At 39.8% G+C, this 23,264-nt stretch overlaps 2 protein-coding genes across 4 annotated transcripts in view; one reads left to right on the forward strand and one right to left on the reverse strand.

Annotated features, from left to right (window-relative positions):
* slc45a4a (solute carrier family 45 member 4a) overlaps positions 1 to 17,501 on the forward strand; it is a 58,905-nt gene extending 41,404 nt beyond the window's left edge. For all 3 annotated transcript variants that reach the window (XM_008422143.3, XM_008422144.3, XM_081612295.1), the window contains exons 4-16: positions 5,879 to 6,067; positions 8,606 to 8,785; positions 8,865 to 9,055; positions 9,356 to 9,533; positions 9,626 to 10,087; positions 10,725 to 10,996; positions 11,083 to 11,244; positions 11,921 to 12,020; positions 12,100 to 12,180; positions 12,258 to 12,388; positions 12,778 to 12,846; positions 13,385 to 13,539; positions 13,947 to 17,501. In XM_008422143.3, the coding sequence (XP_008420365.2) occupies positions 5,879 to 6,067; positions 8,606 to 8,785; positions 8,865 to 9,055; positions 9,356 to 9,533; positions 9,626 to 10,087; positions 10,725 to 10,996; positions 11,083 to 11,244; positions 11,921 to 12,020; positions 12,100 to 12,180; positions 12,258 to 12,388; positions 12,778 to 12,846; positions 13,385 to 13,539; positions 13,947 to 14,127 (2,351 nt within the window). In that variant the 3' untranslated portion in view covers positions 14,128 to 17,501. The remainder of the gene's footprint in view (positions 1 to 5,878; positions 6,068 to 8,605; positions 8,786 to 8,864; positions 9,056 to 9,355; positions 9,534 to 9,625; positions 10,088 to 10,724; positions 10,997 to 11,082; positions 11,245 to 11,920; positions 12,021 to 12,099; positions 12,181 to 12,257; positions 12,389 to 12,777; positions 12,847 to 13,384; positions 13,540 to 13,946) is intronic.
* Positions 17,502 to 19,433: 1,932 nt separating this feature from the next.
* On the reverse strand, positions 19,434 to 22,876 carry LOC103472473 (G-protein coupled receptor 20). The gene is made up of 4 exons (XM_081612297.1): positions 22,859 to 22,876; positions 22,460 to 22,716; positions 21,739 to 21,871; positions 19,434 to 20,483 (listed from the first exon to the last, which is right to left on the reverse strand). Exons 1-4 carry the CDS (start codon positions 22,859 to 22,861, stop codon positions 19,899 to 19,901), a joined length of 978 nt encoding a protein of 325 aa, XP_081468423.1. The 5' UTR covers positions 22,862 to 22,876; the 3' UTR covers positions 19,434 to 19,898.
* Between the last annotated feature and the right edge of the window lie 388 nt (positions 22,877 to 23,264).

The following is a 23,264-nucleotide window of genomic DNA, read 5'->3' on the forward strand; positions in this document are numbered from 1 at the left end:
TATACCAACAGTAGTTCTGATCATCATCATGATATTACTGCTTCTGTCACTGAATTTATTACAGCTTAATATCAAATAATGCAGTGATGATGCTAAACAATACGCAGTGAGATTTTGAATTATAAATGTCTAATTGTATTTACAATAAATATTAAGATGTTACCCGTCTCTAATTGGGCTTGGTTTTAATTTTAAGCACCAAGAAGATGGCTTCTCCCATTATTTCAGATGCTAACAATGCAACGTCAATATCAATATTTTATTGCCCTATTACTCCGTCTGTTCACATTGTGTTTATTAAAAAAAATACACCTGCTTCCTTTTTTTTTCTTGTCCTCTCCGCCTCTCATTCTCACTTTCCTCCTTCCTTCCTGCCCACTTTCTCCCATCACGAACTCTGACCCACTCTCCGTTTCACACCATTTCTCTGGCTCTTTTCGGCACGGCTGTCATTTTCCCTGAAGTTTTCTCACGCCAGCGCAGGATATGAAGGAATTGTTTTGTGTTTATGGGAGAATGGGCAGGAAGGGAAGAGGCGAAAGTAGGGAAGAAAACGAGGAGACAAAGGAAAGAAGGAGAGATTGTTGAATTTGAGTTTGATGGTTGGGATTTCTGCTCGGAGGAGGGAGAGTTTTCTGATTCAGACTAGCTTACATGCTTCCATCTTGATGCATAATTATAATTTGCTCACCGTTTAATTAAAATAACCATAAATACATATTTAGCTCCTTTACAAATAAAAGTCAAGCCTCTGATCTAATGAGTTTTCTTAGATGCTCACAGTAGAGATGATGACGATGATGAGCGCAAACAAACTCCCCATTTTTGTTTTGCTGTTTCTTCCTCCCAGTTTGCTTTTCTGATGAACCAATAACTTAGTTTCTTTCCTGGTCATTCTCTGAATCAAAATGTCCTGAAACTGACCGCATTAGCTCATGAACTCCAGTCCGTCTCTCCCCACAAACGCAGAATCAAAGACAGAAATGTCGAGATGTTTCACCCTTAATGTGTTGACCTGCAGAGATAATTGACAGCTGTCGTCAGTAATTAACAGGGACTCATTTGTTTTCAGCTGTAATCGTCCCCAGCCTTACATTTGGCTCTCTTGTGGTGTGTTTACGGATCAAAAAAATATTGTAGTTTTCAGTTTTCAACTGGCTTGTCAGGATTGATTTTGCTTAAATCAGAGGCTGATTTTTTTTTTTTTTTTTTTTGCACCTCTAAATTTAATTTAAAAAAAATTTGGATGCTGTCTATGTTTTTTCAACTGAATTAGGGCTGTTTTTGCACCACTGAATCCAAAAATGACGTCCATTTTTCTCAATCAGGTCAAGTTTTTATTCTGATTTGATTCAGAGAAATCCAATTTTCTGACTAAATTGATTACATTTTTGTGAGATTATCAGTTTGTTTCTGTTAATATTTCTCATCCAAAAAAGATTTTAGGAGGGAAAAAGATGTTTTCTAACTGTATTAATTAAATGATACAAACTTGGATTTCTGTAAATTAAGTAATAAACTCTGATAAGGGCTTAAATTGAACATTGCGTCTTCATTGTGCAAAATTAAGGGCATGAACTTCCATTTCTTTGACCGCCTCATCTGCTCAGCAGCAGAGTTATCTCTCATCAGAGTCTGACAACAATCAGCCATCATGTCTGCATCCCAAACTAGTGTAGTTCGTTTGGGATGCAAACTCAATCAATTGGGATGCAAACTCAATCAACTTCAACTAAACTAAGCTTAGTTCAGCTTTCTGAACTAAGCTTAGTTCAGAAAGTTGTCCTGATTGAACAAAACCAATGTGATTTCTGGGCGCAGCACATCAAAATAACCCTAAAACCCTAGACAAATTTTTTGGCTGCTGACCAGTGTTTTATATTTATACACAGATTAAACTGAGTTGTGACCTGCAGGTCACAAATGAAGCAGAAAGTTTGATCAAGTGAACATTATCAGCATCTTCTGAGAATATTGGAAAAAAGAAAATAAAAAATTGTGGTGGTGTTTGTTCCAGTTAATTTTGAATGAACTTAATTCAGAACATGAGACGATGCTCAACAGTAAACGCACAAAGCGTGTGTAAGATGTGTGGGTGCCTCGGGCTACTGCGACGTCTGCGCACGTGTTCAACAATATGACCAACTGTTATCAATGTGTGTGTGTGTGTGTTTTCATCCTTCTGTTTTATGCATGCAAAATAACTTGCATGAGCCAAGTTGTTAATTCTACGTCGTTTGTATACAAGTAAATTAAATTGATACTCTAATCTGTACTCCTACTAAAAGAAACGACACTCTTTCTACAATTTGAAAACAAATGGAGGTTGTTACAGTTTTTATTTCGTCTTCTGTAGTGTTGGATAGACGTGACAAAAAACACATACAACCTGTGCAGATGCTGATGAATGGTCACTTTGTACTCCAACAGCTGCACATTGAACACCATTATTTTTGCTGTGTTCATGGAGGAAATGTGCATAATAAAAAAAGGGCTTGATGATAGATGAGGCAGTTGTTATTTTTCTCACAATCAGTGAATCATATAAATTGTTTCATTCAGACTCTCCATTCTTCCGACTCCGTCTTTCGCATTTCCTCCTCTTCTCACCTTCATCCTGACTCTCTCCACCCTCCCTTTTCTGCACCGTTTGATGTCAGTCCTTTCTCACACTCCTTCTCTCCGTTTCCTCCTGGACCTCAGCTTTTTTTCCCCTTTTTTTTGTAGCACTTGTTTCTTTTTCTAAAATACTTCCTGCATTTTGATACTCTCACTATTGTTCCTCGTGCACATGTGTGTTTGCACATACAGTACCAGAACTGTGTGGGAACTGAGTTTTCAAATTGTTGGGAACAGAGACATGTCTTTATTTACTACATTTTGTCTGTGTTTTTTTTTTTTTTTTTGTATTGTGTGGGAACTGTTTACTAGAAACTGTTTTCCTGTTTTGATGTTGACAAACCGATTCTTATCTGTTGTTTTGTCCCATACTTTTATGGGACCGCTGATTTTGTTGATGTGTGTGTGTATATTTTTAAGTTAAATACAGAAACAAACCTGGAGATAAAAAGTCTAAAAAAGCCCCTCGACAGGAAACACTTTGTAAATGGCGCGGCCTTATTAGGTGATGGAGACTCTGTGGTGACAGAGTTCCCAGGACTGTGTCACTACAAGCGACAGAGGTTGAGTCCAGTTTGCAAAGGCAGAGGTCAACATTTGTAAAGGACAATGGGAACATGACCTGTGTTATCTTAAATTGGGGCAAATGTCTGTCTACTGCATGATTCTGGCTGTTTGTGCAGGACTGTAAATGCAAAACTGTTTTATTTTATGTGCATCTTAATGCTTAGGATTACTAGCTTTTTAAATGTGACACTGTGGCTTTAATAAGCTACCGTTAGATGATTTATCTCAGAAAGTGGAAGGCCTTCAGGGTTGCAGCTCCTCCTTCTGGTAGTTTAAGAAAATGGCAGCTAAAAACTATCTTTAATCTAGATCACATGTTAAACTCGAGGCCTGTGGGCCAAATTCGGCCCGCCACAGTTTTTTATGCGGCCCTATAGATTTTAGACCAAGCACTAAATTTGCTTAAATATTATGTTGTCACTCAAATCAGTGCAGTTTTTATCTGTTTACTGACAAATTAAATCAATCAGTCCCTCCAGTTTCTTGAGAATTATCATGGAAATTCACGCAAAATCAACAAATTGCACTATAATAATTGGAAGTTTGTTGCAGATTTTTCTCAAATTTTAAAAACTTTCTTACTTGTACTAAACAGCTGCTTCAGCTGTAATAGATGTCAGATTATAGTCCATGCTCTATACAGCGAGTAATAAAAAGTCGCATTTACCGACATAAGTATGCATAAATATCGCAAATATTTCCAAACACTTTGATTTTTATTGCAAAAAATTGAATATAAAAGAATCGCAAAATCCTGGAGGATCTGAAAAGATGTTCAATAATATTTAGTTTTAAGAATTCATTGATATTTTACCAGTTCGTGATCAGGTTTCATCAATGCATTCTGGTGCAACCGGCCCTTTAAGAGCATTCATGTTCTTGATTTGGCCCAAAACGAAAACTAGTTTGACACCGTTTTTGTGTCAAGAGGAACAAGGTAAAACTAGCACAGCTGGGTCTAAACCTAAACTTGCTCTCCCCGATACGTATAAGATCGCATTAGCACTGCGACACAGCAAGCTGCCACAAGAAGCTAGAACAGGAGAAGTATAAAACCCTCGCAAATTTTCTAAATGTAGCCCAAAGCAAAAAGGAAGCTCTATTGACAAACCTAATTTCCCATTTCAGATACATAAAAGTTCCAACAAAAATGTATTAACACACAAACTAAACCAAATTATAATAAATGAGTTTGTTTAACTTGCAGATCTCTTCTTTTTAAATAACATCGCTCGTCCTTGTCTTCCAAAATAACTCCTTCAATCATCACCACTGATAGATGAGGGTTTAGGAAGTAACAGGAGTTTTTTTTGTTACTGCTATTATTCAGAGGTATTGACAGCATGTTTGTCTTTCCATACGTTTGAAAGCCTAACCTTGATGCTGGGAAGTTGGAGCATATTAATAATTTAAGAGCTGATGACAAATAAGGTCAGATTTAATAAACTCTCCTTTTCCTTTGGGAATTTTACACAGTCCAACATTCATCTTATTAAAGCTTCTCCAGACTTTGTGAACGTCTCCTAAAGTTGATCTTTGCAATTTGGTTGTTTTTCACCTGAACATGGCATCATCATGTGCAGCATGTTCTTATAAAAACTTTTAAAAAGTTAACAACAATCTGACTCACAGTCTGAATGAGCTTTAACTAAGCTTTTAGTTAAAGTGGTACTGAGAATAAGTGACAAAAAAAAATAAAGTTTTCTGGACATTTTCTAAACAAAAATGTCCAGAAAACTTTAAAGAATTATTGATCAATACCATTTTCAGACTTTCAGCAAATCGCTCATTGGAAATCCCATTGATGTTGGTAAAACATTGCGTTTTTATTTAATATTTTATGGGCATTCAGCTAAAGGAAATGGAACAAAAAGCAAGCAAAGTCAAAATGCACAAAATGTTAAAGTATAAAGAATCAAGTAACAATTCAATGCCTTTCTTTCAAAGGCTACATTTGTAATGGTTGAGAAAAACAACAAAAACATTTTTCAGATGCATTTTTAATGATGGAGTTTAAAAGCTTTACTGGGACTTGTTGATTCATTCGCCCTCATTGTGATAATTCAGTCTGGAATGAATCCTCTGCCTTTGCCTCATCTGAAAATGTTACTAAGGTTAACAAAACGGAAACAAATATGTTGCTATTCGTGTCACTAAAAATTGTAGCCAATCAGGTGCATCTTGATAAGCAGATTAATCATACGGTGTCATGCGTGTTTTTTTTACTTTTCTTTACTTTGATAGTCATGTCATACATCTGTGGTTTAAAAAAACAAAAAACGACTGCTTTCAGATGGAAATGTTTTTTGCATTTCAAAGGAAATTTAAAATCCCAGAGTTGGGATGCAGAGCAGTAAAGTTGACACTGAGTTCATAATCATGTCTTGTAGATGGAGATAGATAGAACAGAAATAAACTCTTGAAATATGTCAAACTCTTTAAGTGTTATTCCTAAACTGAGTTACTGAGTAACTGAGTTGCCTGCTGTGAATGTTTCCATATAACATCCAATGAATAAGCACTTTCATCTTGTCACATCTAGTGTTAAATTGTTACATTTATTTGGTTTCTTTGTATTTTTTGGTTTTAAAATGTAAATCTCAACACCTATTTCGTACAAAAAGCGCCTTCTGCCCCCTGCTGGTCAAAGCAGGAAAACAAAACCAACCGTTGTCTGCTTGTTCGTCTGCAGGTCTTCCGGAGCAGTACTACAGTCTGACCTGGTTCCTCAGCCCCGTTCTGGGCCTCATGTTCACGCCGCTGATCGGCTCGGCCAGCGACCGCTGCACTCTGCGCTGGGGCCGGAGGAGGCCGTTCATCCTGGCCCTCTGCATAGGAGCCCTGATTGGAGTGGCGCTGTTTCTGAACGGGTCGTTGATAGGTGAGCACACCGTTGTTGTAAAACGGAGGAATTCACTTAAAATATATTTTTCTCTCTGAAAGGATACAAAAAAAGAAAAAAAAAGTGTTTTAAAGTTAAATGAGCAGTTGATTTTGATATTAATGTTTTCACTTTTGGAGATAATTTACTATTTCTCATTTGTGCCCTAGAAAGTCAGCAGTCTTGTTTTTGGAAACTTTTGTTCTTTTTTCAAATGCTTTATAGTATAAAAAATGAATTAAAAATATTTTTAAAAATGTAACCAGCTGATTTTATTACAGTTTGGTTTTTTTTTTTTGCATGTTTTTGTTCTGAATTGGTTCTTTAATTTAGTTTGATCAAAAATCAGAGAAATGGGTAAAATTCTAAACATATAATAATAGTAATTAACAATTGTTATTATTAGACTGGCATTTTTAAACTTACTTTTTGCACATTTTATTATAATACGATTTATCAGCAATGGTTGTGAAGCATTCATTAGATATTCTAATAATCAATAGAAGAAAGTTTAATGTTTTCCACAGTCCTAAAATTAAGTTTTATTGCCCAAATCAAGGGTACTCTTTGTGGTGACTGAAGTAAAAAGTTAATTAATTAAATAGTAACTTTATCCAAATAGCAGCAAATAATTATTTATTGTATCTTTTTATAAGCAGAAATGGCAACAACATTTACAATTATTAAATCTGATATTTTCAGAAGGGTACCAACATTTCCAAACTCTTCAAGTTGCTCCCTTTTGCCTTCCTGTTATCTATTGAAAGTCTTGTTCTCACTTACAGTTTAAATGAACCTCAAACATGTCTCAGTTTCCCATAGAAATTTGTTTTCTCTTAGAAACCTTTTTATCCTTTTGTCCTTCACCTTATTGGTGCAGAAACTTTAAGTCTGTGTGTCCACACATTTATTTACGTTTCCACCCAGTAGGATCTATTTAGACCTACTGCGAAACGAAACTGCGTCTGATTGTGAAAGACCCGTAACGGCAGAGTTGGCATGGGAAAAACCAGTAACCCTGTGTGAGAAATGACCGAAAGAGAGCGAATGCGTGTGTGTGTGTGCGTGCGTGTGCATGTGTGTGGGTGTGTGTGTATGTGGTTGTAAATAAATATAAATGTGTGACAAACAGCGGGTGACGTGGGAAAACCCGTAGTAACCTGTCCAGGATTGTGGTCGTGTGAGTGTGTGTGTTGACATGGGAACACCGGAGCCAGTGGTTCACAGGGAAACGGTTCCTGTTTGCTTCCTTCTCCCCACCAATCCCGGGTCACTTCCTGTTTGGGTGCCTGGCTAATGAGCACCATGGCTCCATTGTCTCACCCAGACACACACATAGAAGCTCACTCTGCTGCTCCATCTACAAACACTTTCATTTCCTCGACCCGAACGGATCCCAGTTTGAAAAGTCATGCTGCGTCACGCCGCCTCTCGTATCTTGCACTCACATCCTTACAGTACAGACTTCCGACTCTGCACTGTTCACACATATTCATGCAACTACTTCTCCCTCGGGCCCCCTGAACTCGTTGCTGCGAGTATTTTGAGAGAAAAACGGACAAGGTCACCCACAACATGCAAAGCAGGATGGGAAATGTGACCCGTTTCTGCAGTAGTGTAGGTCATGCAGCTGTTAAGCCACAAATAAGTTATTGATCACGTATGTGCAGCTGTGATTATTACCTGGTTTATGTCCACAGAAGCTCAAATGTCAGGGAATGCAGTAGCTGTCTTTGTGGTTTTTCAATAAGTTACTCATTAATTTATTGAATAATATTTATCTTGTATGTTTATATTATATATTTTATATATAATTTCCCTTTGGCATTAAAAATTTAAATGCAGAAAAAATTATTCTCCACAGGAACAAAGTAATTAAACTACATATTGAAATTATGTAGAGATGTCAACATTTAATTAAGTTGTCATTAAATCATTTCCACACGCAATTGTGCATTTATTTACTTTCCTTTTTCAAAATTCTTCCAAAATGTTTTTGATTTTCTTGAGGCATAAAAAAATGTGGGGAAAAAAATTTGTGAAGGTTTTTTATAGGTGATCAGTTGTGATTTTCTCCAAGGTTCTTATTTGCAAAATACATCAGTAGTTTTTGTGTTTAGGAGTTACTTGTTGTCACAATATACATTTTTTTAACCTACAAGAGTCATCTATAGTAGAAGGAGGGACTGGATATTCCTGAGTTGCTTTTTCGCCATATTGGATTTAAGAAAGATTTTCTTGCACTTGCATTGGATGGCCACTAGTTGGCAGTGCTTTGTATGATGCTTTAGTGTCCACTTCAGTGGTCTTTGTGCATTATAACATAAAGAGTCACAAGAAAATGGCTTTTAGGCAGCCGTCCATTACAGTGACTGCTACGCATGGAAGAGTTAGATTTATTGACATTTAGTTGTGAGTAAAAAGATTTTTGTTCTTGGGTCACTTGGCTGCTAATGTTGACAACATGTCATTGTTCTTTCTTTACTGATGTGTGTTTCTAATCACCATTTCACTGTTTTCCTTCTTTTGCCCCGTCAGGTCTGTCGCTTGGCGACAAGGAGGGCAGGCAGCCAATAGGCATCGTTCTCACTGTGCTGGGCGTCGTAGTGCTGGACTTCTGTGCAGACGCCACAGAGGGACCAATCAGGGCGTACCTCCTGGATGTCGCGGATACGGAGGAGCAAGACATGGCGCTCAACATCCACGCCGCTTCTGCTGGTAAGATCCAATCCTGTCATTTCAGATGTTGCATGTAAACAAACCTGATGCTTATCTTGTAACACCTTCATGTTTCCAGGTCTCGGCGGTGCAGTCGGCTACGCTCTTGGGGGTTTGGACTGGACACACACGTTTCTTGGAGCGATCTTCAAGTCCCAGGAGCAGATCTTGTTCGTTTTCACTGCCATCTTGTTCACCATCTCAGTGATTCTCCATCTCTTAAGCATTGAAGAACAGCAATATTCGCCACAAAGCGACCGGCTCGATCAGGTACAGAACTGAGTCGAGTCAGTTTCCTTATAGTTCGCTTCCATGGAAACAGATATCTGGCAGTCTTTAAAAAGGTTTGGATCTCTAGGCTCTTCTGTCCATTCACTCCAGTTCTTTCTATTTATTAAAGTTAGAGTTTACTTTCCTTGTTTTTGTTAATGACACAGTGCGCAATAATTTGTGAAAAGGCAAAGTATAAAATATCAACTACTTGTTTCCTTTGGAGGAAAAGGTAAAGAAATGAGAAAATAAAAAATAAAAAAACTCTGTGCCGTATATTTAAAGTTGATCTCATTTCAGGAGAGTCCCAACTCCAACCACCTACAGCCGTCAGCCAATGGCAGGCCTGGACTTCCTGCTCCCAAGCTGGAAATGATTGGTGAGGATGATACGATAGAAACCTACGACTTCTACGATTATGGCGACGATCAATCAGAGCAAGGAGACATGGACTTCCTGGAAGTGGAGCTAGTCAGAAGTAAGTTCAAACCAGAAGATACGGCTCCCCTTATTGGCACGTCGTCTAAAAATCCTCTTTTTTCTCACACTTCCTTCTTGTCTTTCTTCCAGGTAAAAGCGACAGTGTTCTCGCCATGGCGGATGCCACCCTCGACCATCTGGACCACGACGCTCTGTTCCTGTGCCACCTGGAGCCGTCCATCTTTGCCGAGCGCCTCTCTCCTTACCACGGGACCCCCCCGAGGATCCCGTCCTTCTTCAGCCCCGACCACAGCAGCTCCCGTCCGCGGCTCGCCAGCATCAGACGCAGCAGCAGTGCGGGCAGCGAAGACTTGCTTCGCCCCCACCACTCCAGTCAACACACACACACTCCGGCGCCAAGGATCTCCCGCCTGTCGGCTTTTCTGCAGGAGATGGAGAACGACGACGGGCAGGAGGCCCTGCTGAACAACCAGCTGAACGAGCAGCGGACTCTGAATGGGCGACTGTTGGCCAGCGTGACAAACGCAGACACGGGGAGCTCAGACAGGCTGAGCTCTAAAGGACAAGCACACCGCGCCGGGATGGTTAAAGGTCAGAACCTCCACAAGGCAGCGCCTGGCAGAAGCATTCACACCAGTCATAGGGGACGTATTATGCAAAATTCACATTTTGCACGTTTTCGTACTTCCAATTTGGTCTCTTCTGTTTCTAAAACATCTCAAGCGCTAAAAAAAAAACAAAAAAACACCCAGTCATTTTTTGGCAATAAATACATTTTTTTCTGTAACTGGAAAACAAGTCATTTCTAATACCTACCAAATGTAGCATCACATATTAGCATGAAACCCTAAAACTGCTCAAGATAGACAGAACAGAGCAGGCTGAAATCTCATTTTCTAAGAATTAATTTGTGCAAAAAATGTAGCGAACATGATTTGCTTTGCCCATAGACATATCCTAGAGTGTTCAAGGAAGCATAATGGGTCTTTCTTTTCACATTTTATCAGATTACAACCACAAGCTGTAGTGTTTTTCACAGGGATTTGATGTGATAACAACATAATGAATAGCTAGAAAGTGTTAGGAAAATAACATGGCTTTTAAACTGTTTTACACAAATAATTGACTGAATATGTTGTGTGCCTTTGTATTTAGTATGACATTCCATACGATGTTTCTTATTTTTAGAGGCTAGATTTGATCTCAATAAAACTGCTTCTTTGTCCAGCCGCCAGCACCGGAGCTCCCATGCGTCAGCCGCGCCGCCATCACACCTTCTACCGCCAGCCGTCCTGCACCTTCTCATACTACGGCCGCGTGGGGAGCCACCGTTACCGCTACCGCCGAGCCAACGCCGCCCTCCTCATCAAGCCGTCTCGCAGCATGAATGACCTGTACGAAGTGGAGGCCCGACACCGGAGGCGGAACAGGAGGCGCAGCAGACACCGCAGCGGGAACACCAACTCCTCCAGCGGCGACACGGAGAGCGAGGAAGGCGAGGTGAGGACGTTGAGTTGTAATCGGGCCATATTTGTCCAGACGGTGATTCACCCCTCTTACTGGAGATGTTTCGTGCGTTTGCTCAGGTTGAGACCACCGTACGTCTGCTGTGGCTCTCCATGCTGAAGATGCCTCCAGAGCTGCTGCGACTCTGCGTCTGTCACCTGCTCACCTGGTTCTCCATCATTGCTCAGGCGGTGTTCTTCACAGACTTCATGGGACAAGTCATCTACGAAGGAAACCCTACTGTACGGAACTAGCATAACAAACACTGGGGTTTGATGGAGTAGATGTTCATAGAAAGCATCTTGCCTGAAGTCGACAGCAGTCAGAATAACCTCAGATTCGAGAAGAATTTGTGTACATAAGAAAGAGTTTATTATTTTGTAATCAAATTCAAGATCCAACAGGTTGCCCGTATTTAATGCAGCTTAATATAGTTCAGATATTACATCCATTTTGAAAAGAATCCAATAAAAGCAAGGAAATGCTAAAAAAGGAAGAAAATATTTTGTGCTTGTATACCCAGCAGGGTAAACAAACTGATAGAAAAAAGTGTAGGCAAAGTCAAAGTGTCTTTATTCTCCCGGGGAGATACTGAGGATAAACTGAGCGGACATACTGCACCACACTACACAAAAGTAATATTAGCAATAACCATAAAAAATAAGTGAATATGCATGTAGACTTGAAAATATAAAATGTAAAACAGGTTAAACAGAAAGCTCCTAATATAAAATCATTGTAATGTCTGTTTTTTTTTTCATGTTTACTACTGATGGCAAGACTACAAAGTTTCATTTAAATGGAGGCAAACAAATGTTACCAAACTATTACTTCCATTTAGTTAATGAAAAGCCATGACACCATGTTTAATTTCACAGTGAAATCACTTAACTCCCCGTTTCTCCTTTTTCTTCTCAGGCTCCTGCCAACTCAACCTCATTAGAAAATTACCACAAAGGGGTTCAGATGGGATGCTGGGGGCTGGTCATTTACGCCATGACTTCTGCTATATGCTCAGGTAGCTGCACGCATGTTTTTGAAGTATTCAACATATGTTTTCACTCGACATGGCTGAGCCTGCTCGTGTTTCTTCCCAGCTGTTCTTCAGAAGTATCTGGACAACTTTGACCTGAGCATCAAGGTCATCTACATCATGGGGACGCTTGGATTCTCGATAGGTAAGAGGAACTGAGGCTGACGAGCAGAATGAGGTAGAATCAGCTCAAAGTAAACGTTTTCTGTCCTCGTTCAACAGGAACTGCTATAATGGCAATCTTCCCTAATGTGTATGTTGCCATGGTGATGATCAGCACCATGGGCCTCATCTGTATGAGTATCTCCTACTGCCCCTACGCGCTGCTGGGACAATATCACGAAATGAAAGAGGTGTGGAGTTTTTAACGATAAAACATTTTTTCTTCAAAATGTTCAGCTTTATTTGGTTCAAAAGCTTTCATTTGTTCATGAAGAATATAAAATCTTACTTTCTTGTCTTCTGTTTGAAGCATACATGCATATTTTCTCTAGTAAGAGCAAAGGTGGTTGTTTATCACTTTAAGATGTCAAATTAGCTGGAATCTCGTTTTGGATATTTTTAATATACTCTGATTTAACAGACATTTTTAATTCATTTAGAATCACATTAACATTATTATCTTTTAAAAAATGTAAAGCATTTTTGCCTGTTTAGCTGAATAGTTTTGCTCGAGAGGCAGTTGTGCATTTAACTCAGCTGCTACTCGGAGATAATGACCGACTTTCTTTCCTCCCTGCAGTACGTCCAGCACAGTCCTGGTAACTCCCGCCGAGGGTTTGGGATCGACTGCGCCATCTTGTCCTGCCAGGTGGGTGTTCCTAATTAATTTATTCTCCATTAAACACTGTAGTTAAGTTCTTCCAAAGTGAAAACAAAACCTTACTTTGAAAAATACCGATTAATTCAGACTAAACAACCAAACAACCTTGTTTCTGCAGTTGGTGCCAAATTTTACAAAGCCATGTTGCCTTTAAAAGATGATGGAATAATTAAAAAGATTTTTTTACAAATGAACTAAAACGACCTCTGTACTATTTGCCCACGGAGACAGTAAGTTATTGACGACCAATAAAACTTTCTATACCCGTTGATCCATCTAAAAAAAGAGCAAAATACACATTTAAAAATACTCTAGATACTTTTATTTATGTGCACCAAGAATTGTTGCACTGGTATTTTTTGTTTAAGTATATTTTTCTTTCCATTTTCAATAAATACACTCTAATTGAGATAGGATTTTTCTACGTTTTTGAGTGTGAGTTATGCTGCAGTCATGCAGAATGCTGTAAATGACACGTCAAAATGAATTGCAGTATAATGTTAAAATCTTGATGTGATTTCTGCAGGCTTACATCAGTCAGATCCTGGTGGCCTCTGCTCTGGGCGCCGTAGTGGAAGCTGTGGACAGTGTGATCGTCATTCCCATGGTGGCCTCCGGGGGCTCTCTTCTTGGGTTCTTCACCGCCTGCTTCTTGGTCATTTACCCAACACCAAACAATGGGTGAGAAAAACATTTTTCCCTCTTAGGTCAGGTGACAACGTCCACTTGGAGAGCGGTGCTTTAAACTAAATTAATAAATTAGGCGAGATTTTGTTTTTATTTGCAAAATGAACAACAAGGACCTCGTTAGAGTTTGCCCATTCATTAAAAAGTGACCTGCATCCCATTCTTTTTGATGATGGACAAGAAATTTATCCTCAACATAAAATTAGAAAACAATCTGCAACCTTGATTGTAAAGACTGTAGGGGGTAAAGATAGAAAAATGAATTGGGATAATGTCCTAAATCTTCCTAGCAACCAAATTTTTGAGGCGGTTTTCTATTCATTAAACTTTAATCCAGGAACTAAATATTATAATTTCCTACAATCCTAACAGTTTGTCATTGTGTTTTTTTTTTTTTTTAGGGAGGCGGACTCCACCAAATCTTCAGAGAAACAGGCCTTGACGACGGTGGAAAACCCAAGCAGCAACGAAGGCCCCGTTACCATGGTGACGGAGAAACCTACCTTCCTGAAGCTCAACAAGGAGGGAAAGGCGGCCACCATCACCACTTCCTGTCACATGGAGAGCGAGTCTGCTCTGTGATTGGCCTGCATAATAAAGTAAATTGACCATCGGAAGTGAATCGTTGGATGAGACTAAAACGTTAGCTTGGTCCTTCTCTGGGTTTTCGCTTTTCGAGACACTAAATAATTCAATCTGCTGTGAAGGCCCCCCGTGTCTCGTCACATCAACCTGTCCAAGTTCTTCTTCAGCAGAAGTTGGATCGACACGCAGGTGTATCCGAGTCATCCAGGACGAGGCTGTTTGTGTCTCTCAGGGGTTTCTGAGAGGAAACTTTAATAAAAACTCTAACACATCATCTGGGGTCAGATGGACACCTTTGCTCTGAACACTGCTGATGAACATTAGTCCTTAACGCTGCAATCATTACAAAAAAATAAATAAATAAAATGCTGAAAATTGTTCTTCCTCAGCCTGGAGTCAACTTGATTGAACTTTCGCTTCGTTACGCTGAAGCCGATGGATGGATTTGTCTCCACTGCGTTCACCAAAACAACAAAGCACTCAGCTTTGCGGGACTTTTCCAGCGCTCTGCGACAGTAGCTTTAAGACTCTGAAGACTTTTGGATCCTCTGAGCTCAAAGCCTGGTACCTGGGGAATATTTATCACTCTCTGCCCTGAAGTTGATTGCGGATGTTTTGCTTTTGCTCTCTTCCACATTACAGCAATTTTTGTCTGTCTGTTTCTTGCATGACAAATATGATATATCATATGATCTGCTCTGAGGAAGAAAAAAACAAGTTTATTTGATATAATTCCAGAAAAGAAAAATCAAGGTATGCAGTTTACAGGGCATTACAATCCCAAATATTGTTCTACTGATAAGTCGGAAGGTTTTGATTTATCACAGCTAAGCTACATGCTGTGGGTTTAAGCAGAGACAAAAAAAACTTATTTTTTTTTGTAAGCACAACAGCAAACTGGGTTGAGTCAGTTTTTACAGTGGGCTGCAGGGTTCAGCAAGAAAAGAAAAAAGGTTCATTTAAAATCACTTTTTGCAGGTTTAGAAAGGAAGCAGCAGGATGTAGACCAGAGAAGTGCAAAATAAATCTGTGTGGAGGGTTATGATCAAGTTTTTTTTTCTTGTTCTTCGTTAATGGGCCAAATTTAAAAAGTGGAAAGAGTCTTTGCTTTCCTCTTGCGGCACTTTGCTTTAATGTCTGCTGGAAAGAGGGAGAGGGGAGGATTGGCTGAAGAAAAAGGATGTTTTTATGGGTTTGGAGGTTAAACTTTTTGACTTCCCGGTCCGGTTTTCTGGGCTGACCATATTGGCAATTGTAGCAGCATTTGGATGGAGAAAAAGCTTTTTGGTTATTTGGATTCAACTAAGAATGGATTCTTGTTTCTGTCCTGGACCTCTGAGGGCTCAGCCCTGCTGTGGTATGAGCGATGCCCCACAAAAATACACACTTGTTACGAAGCTGCAGGTATGAAAAGCAGATCAAGAAGTGAAACTAGCAATAATTCAACCAGTTAAACCAGTTTAGTTTTCTTCTGTGTTTTCAGGCACAGTGTACAATAGACAACACCTTGTAAAAGTATTTGAACATTTTCCACATTTTGTCTCTTTACGACCTCAGACATCAACGCCTTTAACTCTGGCTGGAGTGTTTTGTGGCCTGAAATTACAAACAAAACTACAATTGGTATAAATCCTTTGTCAAGGTTCTGTAAATTCGGAGAGCAGAGAGGCATCTGTGCTCGTTGGGACAATGACGGATAACCTGACGCGCTTCTTAAGTTGAATCTGTAACCACAAAGGCGATAACCATATTTTGAATCAAATGCATGGACACTCAACTTCGCCAGGGTTCTGGAGATTTGCATGCTACAGCAGCAATTTGCACGTGTAGAACACCAAAGTGTGACTCTGTACAAATCGCTCAAACTCTCTTCCTTTGTCGTCCTAACTGGTCAGGGGCCTAGATTTTTAACGCATAGCTGGATGTCAGTGTCTTTGTTTTTTCTTTTTTTAACTTGGAATGTGTGAAAACATTGCACTTTCGAGATGGGCATGTGCTGCACTCGGTCTGCACTCTAAAGAAGCATGTAACGTTTTTGTTCCCGGTTTTGCACAAGCGGCAGACGGCGTTTTTGCCGCCATTTTGTCAAACAGCCGAGACGCTCAAACATGGGATTGTCCTTCGACGTGAAGCTCCTGTTTTTTTTGGTTTTCTTGATAAGACGCTCTGGGCCGCAAATACTTGAAGTGCAAGCCGAGTGTTTCTGCTCCCTTTGTAGCGAGAAAGTGTTAGAAAAGTGTTTGTTTTTCGCCTTTTAGATGAATGTTCAGACCGCACGGCCCCACCAGTGGCCTGCTGGCAGATTGAGTTCTTAACCTTTGATTCCATCTTGTGACTAAAATGAATGTGAGCCAATTTCAGCTGAAATCGTTCTTGTTTCGGATGTTCGACAAGTCAGGGTGAGCGTGCTGATATTGCATAGAACTTGCACATGAGAAGTTTAAAAAAAAAAATAAAACAGCAACACAATGCAGTGGAGTTACGTTGCAGAAGACAGAACTAACTGTGGATATTTATTTTTTGAACTTTAGCGTCTCTAAAGCGACATCTTCACTTAGTGTTGAGAAGACTAAAGTAAAGCTATTTTATTTGGTGTCGTGGGTGATGTTTAAAGGGGTAAACTGGAGTGTGTGTGTGTCGGGGTGTGTGTTCGCATTTAAAGCAGAAGACAGGCTTTACAAACTGTCATCTCAGTGTTTGTTTTTGGTTCTTATTCTGTTTTTTTTTGTTGTTGTTGCAAACGCCTGGTTTACACTTAACTCTGGAAACGTCCGCTGCAATACTGAAATACAGGTCACTGTTTTGGTTTTTAAAAAAAAGGTTTGCTTTTGTTGTACGTGTTCTCTCGTTTTTGTCAGGCCGAGCCACTCGCGAGTTTAGCTTCTGCACTTTTCCAGCGGCCACTATGTTGGCTTTTCTGATCGCTGCATGAATGTGGAGACTCCGTGAAGCTGTTGTTCCAGCGAGTCGGTGCAACCTGTCGAAACTCAAGAGTGCGGCTGTGCCTCGAGTGCTTTGTTTGGTCAACGGTGGAGGAGAAAGATGCCTATATACTCTGATTTTAATAGAGATTAAATCCAGACAGATATTTAAAGAACGGGAAAGCAGTTATATGCCGTGTAATTAATAAATATATACATATATTATGCCTTGTTCACTGAAAAGATGTAAATATGTCTCTTTAGTTTCTTCTTTTTTGCTGCTATAAAAAAAGATGATTATTTTTGTTAGTAGTTCTGTTTTCTATATAAAGCCTGTATATTTCTCTCTGTGTAAATATGCTTGAGCCTCCATAAAGTAGGACTCTGAATGGACACTGTATGGAAAACACCTTTAAAATCAACTAAGAAGTAAACAATCAATGACTTCTCTCTCGTCCTTTTCACGTTTTATTAAAAAAAACCAGGACAAAAGACGTTTTCTCCCATGACGATTGCTTGGATTCACAACTATAATGATGAAAAGGTCCCATCTAACAGCATATTTAACTTATTTATATATCGCATCTTAAAAATAAGAGCGTTTACCAGTTAGAAATAGAGAAATAAAATAAGATAATTAATGAAACGGAAGGAAATTCTAAATAAAAACAGCTTGCATGCAGATAACTCGGCATAAAAGGCCTGATGAGATGCAGAGGAACTTAAATTAAAAGCCAACATGACAAAGTGAGTTATGTACACACTACTAATACACAAGAATTACAGTATGACATATTAAACCTCAATGGAAACAACGGGTCAAAATTTGCTTGCACATTGTTAATAAAAGCTAAATTAGATCATTGTTGCACTAAAAACACGATAACGCCTTATCCTGTAATCCCCAAAGCTCAAGACGAGTGATGAGCAAAAACGGAGAAGTGGAAAGGAATAATAACACTGATGTCACATGAAGTTGAAAATTGGGGCATGTAGGCAGATTTTTATCTATAAACTTCACAGATGGCCAAAGGTTTCCACCTACTTCCCAGTTTTGGTCCAGTTTCTGTCCGCAAACTGTGAAAACAAAAACTAAAACGATCACATGCAAAGATCCACAGCAGACACAGACTGTCTCGCTTCAATCCTGCAAAGCCTTCGCACCGGTCCACGCATACAAAGATCTACGTTCTTACTTTAGTTTCTAAAACATTAATAAAGTGGGAATAAAAATCATTAACTTCATTTTCACCGTTTCCATCGTGTGTCCTGTGAAATGACAATCAGATTTAGGTGAAAGCAGGTGATGAGGTCACCAATAAGTAAATGTCATATTTTTAAAGTCCACATTGAATAAATGTATTTTGGATCTATTCTACGTTAAGAGAATTTGTGTTTTGATGATTATTTAAAGCGTAAAGGACAAAATTTGTGGAAATTTGATGTTCCACAAATTCAAAATTATGAATTGAAGAGGAACTGAACAAATTGTTAGACGAGTTACTGATTCAGAAACCTGCTGGTCTGCATCACGAGGACTTACGCTTTCAATTTCCATCCTTTTCTCGACAAAAACACACACTCAGCAGAGATAATGTGATAATTTCGAGAAAGAAAACGAAAAGCGAGACAAACCTTGTTTTGCGGATTCAGAACCCGAGCACAGTGGGCGGTCCACTCTGCTTTTTCCATGCAGAGAAACCAGAGAGGGAACCTGAAGCTCATGTTTTGGATGTTTGACCCAGATTCTTCATGTGATCGTAGCTCCTGCTGATGCTAACTGTGTCAGTGTGAGAGAGAGACATTAAGGTTTACAGAGCAGTGACACATGTATTAATAATTATTATTTTTTAAGTAATAAAACAGAGTGTAGAAATAAAATATGACCAAGAAAACAAATGGTAATCAATCCAAAACTAAATGTTTAAGTTAAAATGTCAACACTTTGTTCATGGTATAAAACTGTTGTTAATATGTCCAGTATTGATACTAACTGGTGCCAGTCTTTAGAAATCACTGGGTGAGAAGTGAGGTAACCTGGGCAGATTATTATTATTATTATTATTATTATTATTATTATTATTATTATTATTTATTACTTTTAGGTAATTCATCCTGTATCATCTGGTAAGGAGAAAAACAATGGAAATCAGCCTTGGCTGTACATAGTTGTTTAAAATTAATGCAGTATGGCTTAACCAATTAAAATAAATGAAATTATTATTATTTACTATTTGTTGCATTTTTCATAAAAAGCAACGCAATAAATTAAAAAAAAGTAAAAGCTGATCAGTGCACATTATAGTAAACGTTTAGCAACTGAAAACAATAAAAGCTTTTCTGATAGCATTGAAATAAAATGAAAGCAAAAGCAACATTAACTATTTTTTATTCTTACTTTATTTCCATAATTTTATACTTTTTGTGTTTTTACATCAATTTTAATTTTAATATATGATTGTAACCACGTGTTTGTTTTTTCTTACTGATTTGACAAAAGATGGATTATTTTATGGGTTTGTGCCAGTTAACGCGGACGGGTTCAACATTTCTTCTGCTCCAGCCTCAGGTCATTTATTTAAAGCTAACCCACGTCGTTTTAAAAGTGCTTTTTCATCTAAGTAGACGCTCTCTAAACACATGAAAATGCTCTGTTTGTACTGTTTTAATGTGGTGAACGTCTGGGGAACTTTGGTGTTTATTTGAAATAATGGCTGATACTAGAATAAGCACCATTTAGAGGCGAATGAGCCTAAAAACATGTGATTATGACGTCCTCTTGGTCTCCCTCTTTGAGTCTGGATGGGTTTTTCCTCCCGGGGTTCTGGCGAGGAAAGCTCCGTCTCTCTACGCCGACCGCTCCACGTTGGCTGCGGAGGTCACGGTGCTGCTCAGGGTGAGCGTGGCCACGCTCTGAGCTATCGCCAGGGCCGTACCCGGACATTTCTTGACCGACGTCTGCTCCCCTTCTGCGCCGCTCGAAACGTTCGAGTCTCTCCCCCCCGTCGTCCTTCTCCTCGTCCTCCACATCCTCCTGAAGCTGTCGGTCACGAAGCAGTACACCACCGGGTCCAGGCAGCTGTTGAGGCTGCTCAGGCTCACCGTGAGGTGATAGGCCAGCACGTGTCCCGCCCCGCGCTGCCCGCCGCTTCCTCCTGCCAGCCTCACCTGGAAGTAGACCAGCACCTGGCGGAGGTGGAACGGCGTGAAGCAAATGGTGAAAACCAGCAGGACGGCGGCCAAAAGCCGGACGGCGCGGCTCCTCCTGGCCCTGCTGTGCCGGGGAATCAGGCCGCGGCGTGAGGAGAGGAAGCAGGCGACGCGGACGGTGAACCCCACCACGGCCAGCATGGGGAGGAGGAACTCCAGAACGGTGAGGTAGAAGTGGGTGGGGAGGCTCACACAGGAGGAGGTGAAGTTTAACGCGCTGGTCTGCAGGGAAAAGAAGAGAGAAATCCAGCCATGCTGTTCAATTCAATTCAGTTTGTGAATTTACAACAAAAGTCATCTCAAGGCACCTTACCAAAAAAATTTATCATTTGAATTCAGTTATAAATACATTCTAGTTGATTCAAAAGTGTGTATCTAAGGAAACCCAGCAGACTGCATAGTTTTATTGTAATTAAAATTAAACATCACAACTGGACTGGAGGCAGCAGGGATAATAAACTAAAGGATATGCACCCATAATGATTTGTTAGTCACTTTCAGAAGTTTTGTTTATTTAGTTTAGCTCGTATTTTGTGCTTTTCAGTTGCTAATTGAAGATACTGCAATGCATACGGTTTCTTTCTTAGCCTTTATCTAAAGTGGCCCAATCTATAACGCCTGCTATTTTTAAATTATATACTCGCTTTGAAGTTGAACACCATACATATGAGGCATTAAACATGCAAAATTATTTGTGCTGGTTGTTTATTATTATGTCTATGCGGTGCTAAAAATAAACAGTATAGTGTTAACTGGGAATATGAAAGTTATTGAATGTTCAGCACAATAGTTATACAGATTTACAAAATCAGGAGTGATGTTGTATGAACATTTAAATAAAAAAAATAATGGTGGAATTCAGATATTGCTTTAAAGTTACATTTTAGACTCTTTATTCTTACATTTTTATGCTTAAAATCGCTCAGAAAACCCAGAAAAACTATAACTTCGGTTTTTGTAATCACACAAACAGATGCAATGATCAGCATATTTCTGTTTACAGCTGGTTTATGAGCTGCTAAATAGAGATATACAGCTCTGGAAAATAATTAAGAGACCACTGAAAAATGATCGGTTTCTCTGATTTTACTCTTTATAGGTAAATGTTTGCGTAAAGTGAGCATTATTCTTTTATTCTACGAACTACTGACAACATGTCTCTGAAATTACAAGCAAAAATTTAGTATTTATTTACCAGAAAATGAGAAATTATCAAAATAATGAAAAACATGCAGCACTTTCAGACCTCATAATGCAAAGAAAACAAATTTATATTCATTTAGAAACAACAACACTGATGTTTTAACTCGGTAAGAGTTCAGAATCGATATTTGGTGGAATAAGCAGGAGGTTTTCACTGGGGTTCAGTGTAGTAAACTCTTCATTTTTTCTGCATCATGATATCTGTCAACTTGGGAAATGACGACCTATGATGCTCTATTTTTATTGTCTTTGACTGTGAAGTGTGAAGCTTCACCTGGAAAGAGTAGGTGACCACGACTGCTATGAACCAGACGCCGGCGCTGACGCACTTGGCTGCTCCGGTTGTCCTCCATCGATGCAGAGTGCTGGCGGCGTGGACGACAGCGAGGTATCGGTCCACACAGATACTGAGAAGATCAACGTCACATTTTATTATCGTATTTTTCGGACTATAAGCAGCTACTTTTTTTACGCACTTTGAACCATGCGGCTTATAGCCGGTGCGGCTTTTCTGAGTATTTTTCTTCAACCACCAGGGGGGGCTCTTTAGCAGGAAGTGAATCATTGGAAGTCAAAATTGGAAATCAAAGAAGAAAGTGCTAAATTTCATTTACAACAAGCACATGCTAGCTGCAGGCACGACAGAGAAATTTTATCAAACTCATAGCCCCTCATCAAGGAAAGAAGTTCATATGATGCAGCTTTTAAGTTTAGGAGTGTCGATCTGGCAGTACAGGAGGGAAATGGAGCCGCTGCACGTAAACTCGGTGTGGTTTGGCGTTGGAGATGCAGGGCTGCGTCATTAATAGCAGATTTATTTTCTTGTGGAAAACCGAGAGATACCAGCGGCTTATAGCCCGGTCCGGTGCGCTCTATAGTCTGGAAAATACGGTAGTTTTACCCCCACCTATTTACTCCCAAAGGTAAACGTTTGACTCTTCCATAGCTATTTTGTAGAGAACATTGTGCTTTCAGTTTTAGTAAAGACCCCTAACCTGGTGAGAAACAGGATGCTGCAGTACATGTTGACAAAGTAGCTGAAGGTGTGGACGTAGGAGCAGGCCACGCAGCTGCCACCGCTGTGGTACAGGGCGATGCGGGCGGGCAGCGACAGCGCCACCAGCAGGTCAGCGACTGCCAGGTTTATGGTGTAAACCACAGAGGCCGAGGAACGAGTGGAGGTCCGGCAGAAAACAAACAGAGCCAGACTGTTGAGGACGACACCAACCACCAGCATCGCACAGTTACAAACCTGCAGCAAGGAGGGAAAGACGAGGCTCGGATGTAAACGTCTGCATCGGGTTTATTTCTGAATGTTTCTAAATGACTGGGGGGGTGCGGGGGGGGAAATAAAAATCATAGATGATTGATGAAAGCCTCATTTATCACCTCACCATCAGAAACACCCAGACAGAGTAGAAGTCCTGGTACAGCTGCAAGTCCAGGTGCGTTAACTTATTCAGATATAGCGCCCCCCACTGTGGATCCCAGGTGCTGCAGTTAGTTTGGGACGAGGTGAGGAGCAGCTGAGGGGCCTCGGTGCTCCTGGAGGAGCTGATGTTGGCGAGGAGGAGCTCCATCGGCGCAAAAAGATCAACAACTGAGAGGAGAGGAGGACAGAAATGACAAACATGTGGCAATTTGAAATGACTTTTCTCAAATGTGCTAATTTATTCTGCAAACCAACTAAATGACTCCGGGCTTTATTTACACCCCGGTCTATTAATCAAGTATTTGTCTTAGAGCCTTCAACAGATACAGAACTTTTTCTTCTATTGTGTCAAAAGGGACATAAATATA

This window comes from Poecilia reticulata, chromosome 11 (genome assembly GCF_904066995.2).
Source record: "Poecilia reticulata chromosome 11, P_reticulata-male-v2, whole genome shotgun sequence".
In the NCBI taxonomy this organism is placed as follows: Eukaryota; Metazoa; Chordata; class Actinopteri; order Cyprinodontiformes; family Poeciliidae; genus Poecilia; species Poecilia reticulata.

What these genes read in the sequence shown, in the direction of transcription:
- LOC103472473 (XM_081612297.1), bottom strand. An exon ending in AGCATCCTGTTTCTCACCAG is followed by an intron (nt 21,872 to 22,459) that starts GTTAGGGGTCTT and finishes TGATCTTCTCAG; the next exon opens with TATCTGTGTGGACCGATACC. An exon ending in TGGTCACCTACTCTTTCCAG is followed by an intron (nt 20,484 to 21,738) that starts GTGAAGCTTCAC and finishes TTTTCCCTGCAG; the next exon opens with ACCAGCGCGTTAAACTTCAC.